Genomic DNA, 11,920 nt, shown 5'->3' on the forward strand with positions numbered 1-11,920 from the left:
TGAGTCTATTAGGGACATAAAGGCTGAGCTCAGGCTATCACTATCTTTGTTGTAGTGTGAATGAGCCGTGAAATAAGGATTACTGAAGCCTTGTCAGAAGTCGCTTTTAATTGCTGGTTTCAGAGCAGCAGGACAATCACACACAGTGCTGTCACACAAACATCCACACTGTCAGAACATGAACTAACTCTCCTCCTCCTCCTCCCGCCATCATTTACTAATTCTCGTTCTACTCCCGCCAACCACGAACTAACGCAAGAGTGAGGACGCAGACCATAACAAGAGGAAACATTACAATCACATCCATTAGCTCAGGGCTGCAAATACATACGGGAACACCCAACATGGCAACCCAGACATGGCAACACAGAACAAACATGAACACGAGATTCACTTCTAAAGGGTCAGCTGTCCCGGCAACCCCATTAGTCCCCATAATTCGTTAGGTAACCAGGGCGCCTGCGCTCGCGCTCCTTGGATGTCACAGTTGAGTGGGGCTCACCAGTGACAGCGGGAATCAGTTCCCCCTGGGCAGCCTGTGGGTGGTATGGTGCAAGTCTGTTCCATTGCAACACCACGACTCGTCCCCTGATTGGCATGCACACCCAGTACACCACACCATTCAATCTGTCCTCAGCCGCCGATGATAATTTCGGCCCTGATCGCTGTGGAGCTTCGCCGGGACCCCGAAACAAGTGAACATATCCTCAACCTGCTTTTCTGTGGTGGTGATGGCGCTCTGGTCCAGCACCGCATATGCCTCCGGCTACTTGGTGAAATAATCCATGGCCACGAGAACGTAGCGGTGCCCGGCATCAGTCAGGGGAAACAGGCCAAGGATATCCACTCCCACTCACTTCATCGGGGCTCCCACGAGGTACTGCTGCAGCGGTGCTCTGGAGCGCTGGGAAGGGCCCTCCGAGCGGTGCACCTGTCACAGCAGTGGACGTGCAACTCCACATCTCTGCAATAGCCGGGCCAGTAGAATCATCCTCGGAGACAACGAAGTGTCTTAGCATTCCCATAATGACCCGCCGCTGTTGAGCCGTGGGTCAGCTGGAGGACTTGGGGGCTGAGCGCTCAAGAAACCAGCAACTGAAGGATGTCGCCTCCTCACTCCGGAGCCTGCAGCCGCAGATACAGCATCTTGTTGTGACATTCAATGCTGTTCCATTGGGAGTAGTAGGACTTTGCGCAGACATGGCAGCCCACTCCGGTCGCTGTCCAGCCTCCAGCCAGCTCCTCACCGCCGCCAGTGTAGTGTCAATTTCCTGCTGTTGTCTCAGCTCTGCCAGGGAGCATAGCAAACTCCTCGGTGGCCTCGGCAGCAACCACTGTCGGTACTTAGTCCCGCTCCTCCTGGTGGTCACAGTAGTGGCACTCTACTGTCACACAGGGCCGCCAGGAAAGTGCGTCAGCGTTACAGTGGTTACGGCTAGCCCGATGCTGAATGTCAGAATCATAACTTTGCAGAGTCTAGCCACCGTGCTACCTGCCCCCCGGCTGTTTAAAGCTCATTTTATTTATTTATTTTATTTTTTATTTAACCTTTATTTAACCAGGAAAAAAAATCCCGTTGAGATTAAAAACCTCTTTTTCAAGGGAGTCCTGGCCAAGAGGCAGCAAAGTTACAACACTGAACAGAAATACATTTACATTACATTAAAATGACAGGATAACATAAGAATCAAATAAAACAATTACAGACAATTACAGTCATTAGCCCCTGCAGGTATGATCGGAAGTGCTGCATTGCTGAGACCACCACCAACAGCTCCCATCATGTCACACAATAATTCCTTTCAGCTCGGTTCAGAGCACGGCTGAAGTAAGCAACTGTGCATTCTCCATCATCTCCTTGCTGTGCCAGGACCGCTCCAACCCCCGTGTTGCTGGCGTCTGTGTCAAGGATGAAAGGTTGGCGGGATCTGGAAAAGCCAGGACCAGAGCCTCCATTAGAACTGCTCTGAGTTGGTTAAACGCGGCAGCACAGGTGTCATCTCACTGGTAGGCCTGACCTCTATTTGTCAGACGGTGAAGCGGGCTGGCAATGGTGGCAAAACCTCGAATAAAACGCCAATAATAATAGGACGCCAGTCCCAGGAAGCTCCGCACCTCGCTGATATTTGTGGGAACAGGCCAGTCTCTGACAGTGGCAGCCTTGGCGGGGTCAGTGGCTACGTCTTCAGCGCCCACCACATGAATGAGAAACTCAGTCTCTTTAGCCAAAAGGCTGCACTTGGCTGGATTCAAACTCAGTCCAGCTTGGCGAATGGCAGTGAACACCTCCCGTAGGTTAGCCAGAGTACCCTTTTAACTTCCAGCGTGGACCAGCAGATCATCCAGGTAAATGACGCACCTTGTCTCGTGGTATGTCAGCCAGCACCCGCTCCAACGTTGCTGGTACGTTGCAGAGCCCAAATGGCATCACCCAAAACTGCCACAGTCCCTGACTGATGGTGAAAGTTGTTTTCGGTTTAGCGTCAGGGGACAACTCCACCTGCCAGTAACAACTTCACAGGTCGAGGGAGCTGAACCAACTGGAACCAGCAATCCAATCCAGTGCATCATCAATCCGGGGGAGGGGATAAGAGTCTTTCTTAGTGGCACTATTTATTTATTTATTTATTTAAAAAAAAAAAAAAAATCCACACAAAACCGCCGCCAATTCCCATTTTTCTTTTTAACCAGCACGGCTAGTGCTGCCCATGGGCTGTCAGACGGCTCTATCACTCCATCAGCGGCCATCTGACGCATCAGGTCTGCTGCTGCCTGTCGCTTGGCAAACGGCAATCTGTGATGACATAAGTGAACAGGCGGGGCTGAACCCCTGTCAATGTGGTGCGGGACCAACCCCGTCTGTGTACAGTCCTCATCTTTGGCAGTGAAAATGTCCATAAAGTCTTTTAGGAGGCCCTCCAGGTCTTGCAGCTGCGTTGTAAACTCCTGCACCGCTCTCGTTGTTTCCGCGGAGGGAGAGTTGCTGGTGGAGAGGAGCCCCACTGGTGCATTAATCCTCTTGGTTATGCCCTCCTTCCTTCAACGTTGCAGCCTGATGGTCTCGACCCCCAAGGTGATGCTCGCTTATGTGGCGTTGATGCGGGCTCCCCAGTAAATATCATAAATCTTCATCTCTCAATCATTGAAACAAACTTTAGGCTTTTACAGAACATTAAATAATCATTAAATATACACTTAAATACATAAGTGGAAGTTCCCATGCTGACTGATCTTAATTCTGTCTGTTGTCATGGAGACGGAGGTGATGAGATCTAGACCAGATGATGAAACTGATGGAGGATCAGATCACGGTTTACATGTCCAGGGAGGGGGCGTGGCGCACACGCACACACACACACGCACCATCAGGAGAACTATGTTTTTCATATAATCCACCAGTATTTGCTCTTTTTAATCTCTGACTTTGCTCCTCTTTCTGTTTTCATCGTGTGTTACGACCCAACACCACTTTTGACAGTAACTAGTACTGTAACGCAATATTTTTCTAAAGAAATAACACCGTTACTGTTAGAATATGGTGCGTTTGTCCGTTACTTTGCTAGCTGCAGTGTACTTCCCGTTTACAGTGGCGCAACATATTTTCACGATAAACAGTAGAAGAAGAAGCATTGTCAGCGTGTTTCTGTTTACATCACGTTCGCCAATTATGGCGAGTCGATGCGAGAGCAGGACGAGCTTCTCAAAGTGGAAATACACGTATTATTTTTGTCTCCAAAAGATGCATCAGTTAAGCTAAGCTAACGCTGCGGCTGGATTTTAACGGACTGTGACTGTTATCCAGGGACAGATCAGCCAAACTATTGCACGGTATGTTGTTGTAAATATGCAGCCTGTCATTACTGCTGAGTCACTGCTAACAGCAGCTAATTAGCCTGATATGTTTAGCATTGTGTAGCTGAGAAAAATGCTGTGAATTAGTTTTTCCACATTTGTTTTTATCAGCATTTTTAACAGCAGAATGTACACCTGGAATATGCACAGCTTACTTTACATTACTGTGTTAAGGCTGAAAAATTACTGTTTTAATTTTGGAGAAGCTGTTTTATGCTTTATATGAACATCATTTATGGTTGTTTTATAGCAGTTGATCAACAGTGGATTATTATATTATTACAGCACTAATATGAAGCTGTATGGACACAAATGACCCAAAATAAATACTACATTCTTTAATTCTAAGTAACTCAAAAGGTACTTTTTCCAGTAACGCATTACTTTTTGGTCTAAGTAATCAAAATAGTAACTGAGTTACTTTGTTAATGAAGTAACTAGTAACGGTAACTAGTTACTTTTTTTCAGTAACTAGCACAACACTGGTTACGACCCACAATAAAATTATGAGTCGAACAATGGACACATGGGCAGGATCAGACAAAGATGTTTATTTTATAGCTTTATTAACTTATTGACCCAGACCACCTATGACCACATCAAAGCAAACAAACTAACTGAAAGGAGGACCTGACAGGACAGCCAAAGGAACAAACAGGGTGTGAGACTACCCTATTCAGGGCCATCGTCTTGGTCCACACCCAAAATAAACCAAGGAAAAATTCAAACCAAGTTTACCATAAAAGAACACATAACTACCATCCTGCCAGGCCAAAAGAAGATAAACCTCATGTAGCTCTGTCCTCAACCAACTAGATGGTTCAACAGCCTGCTCTGCTGATCATTCCCAGCTAAGCTAGCTGCACAGCTGGGAGTGACGAGCTTCCAGCTGTGCAGAGTTCCTGGGACGGAGCAGAAAGAAATCTCTGGGTCTTTATAGGAAAAAATAGATAAGGAAAATTATGTGCCTGCAGCACATAACATCGTGTGACGATTCCATCAAAACAAATGGCATCTTGTTTATTCCGTCACGTGTGAGTAAAATTACCGTAATGACAACTGGTGGAATTTCTCAAATAGAGCAAATATTAGCAGAGTTAAAGTCCTATAAACAGTGACGTGCCGTGACCACTAGGGTTGGGTAGGCACGTTGCAAATCCAGACCACCAAAGACAATTTCATATGTTTCTGCTGTCAAGTGTTAATTCAATTCAAATCAATTTTATTTATATAAAGCAATTTCCAACAAAATCATCTCAATGCACTTATCAAAATATAAAATTCATAATAAGAAAGAAAAAACCCAATAAGATCCACATAAACAAGTATTTATCGTCTAACAAAATCAACATCATAAACACCATTAAAGAAACATAAACATTATTTAATATAGCCTCCATACTCTCCAACAACATATATCTCATGACACGGCAGCACATCTGTTGTTTGTGTTGGAAACACAGAAACAGAGAAAATGACAACAACAACAACTCAGAACATCCTCAGTGAGGAGCATCCACAAAGTCAATCCTTCCTTTTGTTCCATTCACTGTAGAAAGAACCAACAATGTTCTGACCTTATCTTTGCTGAAGGTCTGGTAGCTCAGGTGTTGGTCTCCATCTTTTAAAAGATGTTGTTTTTCCTCAAAAAAAGTTTCTTTATCATCTCTAGCACTGTCATCCTGACTGTAGTGTTATCCCGCCCACTAGCTAGAGAACGTAGCAGCAGCCACACTGGATAATCCACTAATGCACTGTGAACGTACGTATAGCATTTAGCATAGCTCAGTTATGTCCAAAGGCACATCTCTACACTGCCTTTGTACGTAAATGGTTTTCATCTTGGGGACTTGACTGCGCATGCGCAAACACGTAAAATCACGCAATGAGAACGGAGGCAGAGGAGCAACGTGCCTTTGGGAGGGGGCGTGGCCTCCCTCTGCCTTACAGTGGAGCGAAAAAAAAAAAAAAAAAAAAAAAAGACAGCTGTTCCAGGAAATAGCGCTGTTTAGTCATTTGGGCTATGAAACGCCTAAAATGCGGACACTTTCAAACTTATAGGTACTGTAGGCTATTGGAAATGAAAAATAAATAATTTATAATTATATGATAATTAAAAAAAAAAAAAAAGAAGAAAAAAAAAATATATAATTAAATAATCAAAATATCAATTCACCCTTGGGTAGGCAATATAAATAATTTGTAAAATATTACCAAACAGCCTGGATAAGATGTGAAAAGAGTAAATGTTATGGTTACCCTACTATTGTGTCAACATGGACATGATATTTATTCAAGATTAACAAAATGATGAATTCATCATAAATGAATTAGTTTACACTCCCAGCTTTACCTGAAAGTAAGACTGGTCCATTTGATTTAGGCAAAATTCCAGCGTTATTACAAAGTTTCATCACACTTTGAAGGATAGAATGTGTCTCTGAGCTGTAGATGGTCATTGTTCTAATAGTTTTATCATCTGAACGCATCACATGAGCCACAATAACAACACAGCAATAACATAAAGCTGAGAGTAAAGACAGACTTCAGGATTTACACCATGATTTATATCATCGTCTGTGTCTGTAGTTTGTTTGTCTGTAGTTTTCAGCTTCAAACATGGCGGCTGTTTTTTCCCGCTCAGATCACAGCTTGCTCCTTTAAGGCTCCTCCCCTCGTGACGGTGACACATCGAATGTGTGGTTGTTATGGAAACGCCTATCCATCATTTGGTCGGTGTTTGTCTGCGACTCCGCCTTCTGGGACAGGTAAGCACACGCCCTCAGTATAATCTCTGTAAACTACTGTTAGCTGCTGTTAGCTACTGTTAGCCACTGTAAACTACTGTTAGCTGCTGTTAGCTGAGCTCCACCGGCCGCGCTAATGCTAACGCTAGCTGCTGCCTTTAAATGTGGACTAGATAAAACATCAGACATCATTTGGCTAATGTGTAACCTGATACTCTGATGACGTCACCTGCAGCGGACGCTGCACCGGTGTGTCGCTGTCTGCGGTGCTAACGGCTACTGCTGCCACACTTCATTCAAAAAGTCCAACATTTAACCAATAACTGTTTATATATTCATTGAAACCAGCCATAGATTGAGAAACTCTTCTTCTGCTGTCAGATTATTTATTATGGGACTATTCGGCGTGATTATATAGTTTAAAATAAAAAATCTGCCCCAGGGCAGCTGTGGATATAATAGTAGCTTACCACCACTAAGTGAGGAGTGAAAGAATAATGCCTTCATTCTGTAAAGCACTGAGTGTTTATGTAACTTTTATTACATTTCTTTAGGGGTTTGTAGGTACATTCTGTTCAGTTCATGTCCCACCACGAGTCATCATAAAGTATCATTCAATTCTTACATTTAAAGAACATTTGTCCATCCTAAGGTTATTAAATGTAGAGTTTAGGTTTCAGACTTTTACATTTTTTTTAATTTTATTTACACACTAAACTTGTTGATATTTGTAAATATAAAGGAATGTTCATTAATAAGTTTGGTGAGATATTGGGTCTTAAAACTAAAGCATCACATGGAATAATTACTTTTTAAACCAACAGTTAACATGAAATATGGTTAGATATAAATATCTGTTATATTATGTCAGTAGTTGTGTTTGTTGAGGGAAACCATACATAATGTGTGTGTGTGTGTGTGTGTTTTCTGTTGTGCGTCACTAAACCAATGAAGCATCTGTGTATGTCGTCATTCCCCTCCTAGCTAAACGCAGACGCTAAAGTAGACGCCACACACAGGAAACCAGGATGAGTACTTCCTGTGATGCTGTCAGCTGCTCCATCAAACCTGCCGTTCACCTACACATAGGACACGCCCCTTCTAACGCCGCTCGCTCCGGTGTGTGCGTGGTTGACGTCCACCTCCCGTTCGGAAAGCCTGTCAACGTAAGAGCCTGGTATCCATGGCAACCATGGAACCCTTCCTGTTCCTTTAAACCAGTTCCTTCCTGTTCTTTCTGGTCCAGATCGAGCGGATCAGCTTTAAGAACTTCTACACAGCGTCTCTGTCGGTGCGTCTGCTCACCAAGGAACCAGCGTCTCTGTGTAAATGGCTGACAGCGATCAGAGACGTGAGTCTGATGGAGAACCCCCACTGTGAGGACGGAGCACAGGATTACTGCAGCCTGATCAGAGAGCAGGTGATCAATACATACAGGTGCTATTGTCTGATCAATAGTCAGTTATTGATTATTAATGCTTGTGATCAGATGCTGGTGGAACCTGATCATGTGGTTCAGATCAGATTGATCCTCAGACAACCGTCAGCAACGTGGACGACCTTTGACCTGGAGGAGATTAACATTTACACACACACACACCAGGTTAGAAACACACACACACACACACACACGTACGTGTCTAACTTTCACTAAACTTACCTAATGTCAGTAATTAAGTGTAGTGACAGGTGTGTAGTGTGTGAAGCTATAGTGATCATGTGACCTTCACTATGTAGCACCATCTACGTGACATATAAACACTTAGAAATAATGATTAGGTGTCCAGGTGTGTATGTCAGTAAGTGTGTGTGTTGTATCCTGTCCAATCACAGCAATGATCTGACTCAGAGTGTAACACTACAGTCACTACCACTCTATGGACAGGTGTAGTGACACAGACTGTAACCAGACTAAATGGTGGTCTGTTATACACTCACACACACACCTGTGTTTACATGTCACGTAGACGGTGCTACATAGTGAAGGTCACATGATCACTATAGCTTCACTCACTACACACCTGTGTCTACGTGTGACTGATATATTTATGTTGTTAGGTGTACATCCAGGTGTGGTGTAGGTGTGTGTACACTTTAATGTGTATGTACATTATAGCGTCGTGCTTGTGCATTTACCCATTCTAAGTCTATGGGAAATGTAGATCAGACGTGCAGGCGTAGGGTATGGGTTCGTTTACGCGTTGGACTGGTGCGCATTAATTTAGAAGCGATCTACCCCCCATACACACACACATTCTAAAACAGCCTCAATCTGTTTTCAGGACTCAGAGGAGGTCTCTGATTGGCTGTCAGAGCTGACACTGGTGGATCAGGATCCTGATCATGTGCAGGTTAGTGTGTGTGCACGCTCTGTAACTACCACACTGGTTAAGTTCAGGTAAATCACCACGGTAACCATGGTACCTGATTCTAAATGATCAGTGAGTATTGAAGCCCCGCCCCCTGACCAATTAGAGTGGGTGTGTCCTTCTCTCTCATTGGTGGCTGTGATCACATCCCACAGACTGTGAGCTTTAGCTCCACCCATTGAACACACTAGAGCTCACTGTGATTGAGTCTAATGATCATTGATCAATCAGTCATTAACTGTTACACACTAATGACCAGGGTAAAGGTCTATCACATTGAAAGGTGGATGAAAGAGGAGCCAATGCTGACATGCCCCCAAACACCTAGGACACAGCGTCCAATCAGCTGTTGGACACAGATTGAGCTGAAGTGAAAACTTCATCAAATATTAAGCTGTGTCCTTATATTCCCTCCTATCTCCTTTCCTATCTCCTTTCCTATCCACTGTTCCGTCCCCCCAGGAAGTGTTTAGGTGGCGGCCATGATAAAGAGTGTCTGAGTTCTCTTTAAGCTCAGGAAAAGAGGTTCAATGCTTCCTTTATAACCTCCTTTAGCCTAGGAAACACTGATACATCCTTTACTAAAGGAAACCATATAATGATGACCCACAATTCATTGCGGTGACAACATTTAAAGGGACACACACACCAGAGCGTTTACGGAAACTCAAGATGACCGACAAGTAACGTAGATCATGTAAGTTACTAATGTAATAATATGAACAACTTTAAATAAATAATGTAAAACCTATATATTATTATATATAGTACAGACATATAATCAGATTATAACTGACATAAAACAGACACTCTGTGGTTCTAGAAAAATGATCAGAGACATTTTTAACCACATGTTTTATTAATCATAATTAATATTAGTGAGTAGAAGGTGAGTGTGATCAACCATTCTCTATGTGACGTTCTTTAGTTTACCTTTAGTTCCTCGTAGCCATGGTAACCTCTTTTCCTTTGATTTACATTCAAACCATATGATTTATGACATTATATCAGGGAAAGTGTTAGAAATGAGCTTTTAGTTTATTTTAGGAATTGTGTAGTTTTTTCACCACGACAGACGTCACTGACCTTCACAGCGTCAGATTATTACGTCACCTAGTGGAAGTGTGTCTGATTGTATAAACAACTTTTCCTAACTCCTCTCCTAACACCTTTCCTCAACCCTGACGTCATTCACAGGGTTAAGGAAAGATAGATAGGAAAGGAGATAGGAGGGAATAATCATATGTAGCCTGAGAGTTTTACTGTGTCTAACTCACCTGTCCAGGAGCTTCCAGACTCCCAGAGTGTTTCCTGTAGCATTCAGCAGATGTTAGCACTGACTGAGGTGATGAAGAACAACCAGAACTCTTCTTCCATAGGACGCTACCAGGTAACACACACACACACACACACACACACACGCACGTGTTTTTAATAACGTGTGTGTGTTCCAGGTGAACGGCTGTTATGATGTCAACCTTCTGTCTCTGTAAACTCACCTCACAATATTTTATTGTGACAGTCTAATCACACTTCCTGTGTAATGATATTGTTTATGATGAATAAATAAATAAACTCTTGTGAAGTGTTTTTATTATAAAACACATGCAGTGTTTTCACACACAGTGTTGTCTAACAGTGTGTGTGTTGTTGTGTAGTATAAATCACACACAAGTTGACTACACACTCCTTTAATGAATAAAAATTAACAATCCATGCATTAGACAGGTACCACACTGATGATGTCTCACGCACACACACACACTATCAGGGTTTGCTATAATCCTCCACAGCTGTAATCGTTGCTTTGCAGAAGAAAACAATCTTTGTGTTCATCAGATGTTGGTTTATACACGCCCTGAAAAACAATCAATACAAAGTTATATCATTAATACAACATCATCATCATAATATTATATCATTAATACAACATCATAACATTAACTCATTCAGTGCCAAAGACGTAATATTACATAAATTGCGTTTTTTCACAGAAGTTGCTAGGATACACTGTGATGGAGTTCTTCTGTGAATATGAGGCTTCTCTGTTGATGTAGTGACCAACTGTGCCCTGAAGATGGCAGCAGTACACCTTTAGATGAGAGATTAGCCACTGATGCTACCATTAGCTAAGGAGGAAGAAGCAGGAGGAGGGAGATTATGGTGCTATGAAGTGATATTATAAAGTATCCAGCAGCTCACAGCACCACATACTAACAACATGTGTAGACCTGAGTGGATTATTGATTATGTTGTGATCATGAGATAAAACCATCAACTAACCGGGCTAAACGGGTCATCTCTGTGTGTCGGGAGGAAGAGGAAGTTACGGCTGTGTGATTGACAGGGGCAGATACAAAATACAGTAAAAAAAACATTCAACTGTGAGCCAGATATCTAAATAATAGGTGACCTGTAGGTGGCAGCAGAGCACCTTTGGTGGAGAGATCATCCATGATGAGCAGAGCTCAGAGGGAGAGGAAATGAGTTCATGAGACGGAAATGATGCTGAAGTTCCCACCAGTTCACACTCAACCAGAGCATGTGTGGAACTAAGAGATGGTGGTGATGGTGAGAGAAAACCATCAAAAAAGCTTGTCCAGGAGGAGGAGGAAGTTACGTGTGCAGAATGATGGGGGGAGAGACTTGGAGGAACGCCAAAATACAGTAAGAAATCCATTCAACTCTGACATAGTAAAATAATAATAATGTTACAATCAAAAGCCTGGTCTCTGTGTTTTTGTAGTTTTATAGAAGGAAACTAATGAGGAGGTTTCACTAAAGCAAATTTTAAAAATAACTTCAAAGTCACTAATAGATTTTTTTCAGAAAAAGACATTTTTCTCAGCTTTTTGTCACAACTGGTGATTTGTGTGATCTGATGATTACAGAAGACCAAAACAAGCTAGAAACTAAATTATTTTTCTGATGAAATTAGAGACTTTCAGAATC

At 42.8% G+C, this 11,920-nt stretch overlaps 1 protein-coding gene across 3 annotated transcripts; it reads left to right on the forward strand.

Moving 5' to 3' along the window:
• Positions 1 to 6,496: 6,496 nt before the first annotated feature.
• Positions 6,497 to 10,548, forward strand: LOC114458541 (nicolin-1-like). Of its 3 annotated transcripts, XM_028440965.1 has the most exons (7): positions 6,497 to 6,620; positions 7,584 to 7,765; positions 7,846 to 8,019; positions 8,089 to 8,202; positions 8,882 to 8,950; positions 10,254 to 10,358; positions 10,423 to 10,548. In XM_028440965.1, the coding sequence occupies exons 2-7, from the start codon at positions 7,628 to 7,630 to the stop codon at positions 10,459 to 10,461; spliced, it is 639 nt and encodes a 212-aa protein (XP_028296766.1). In that variant the 5' UTR covers positions 6,497 to 6,620; positions 7,584 to 7,627; the 3' UTR covers positions 10,462 to 10,548. The 3 variants fall into 3 exon arrangements, with proteins under 3 accessions (XP_028296766.1, XP_028296765.1, XP_028296767.1); XM_028440964.1 differs by lacking the exon at positions 10,423 to 10,548 and having other exon boundaries at positions 10,254 to 10,416; XM_028440966.1 differs by lacking the exons at positions 8,882 to 8,950; positions 10,423 to 10,548 and having other exon boundaries at positions 10,254 to 10,416.
• The last annotated feature ends 1,372 nt before the right edge of the window (positions 10,549 to 11,920 follow it).

Source organism: Gouania willdenowi, unplaced genomic scaffold (assembly GCF_900634775.1).
Source record: "Gouania willdenowi unplaced genomic scaffold, fGouWil2.1 scaffold_123_arrow_ctg1, whole genome shotgun sequence".
Classification (NCBI taxonomy): domain Eukaryota; kingdom Metazoa; phylum Chordata; class Actinopteri; order Blenniiformes; family Gobiesocidae; genus Gouania; species Gouania willdenowi.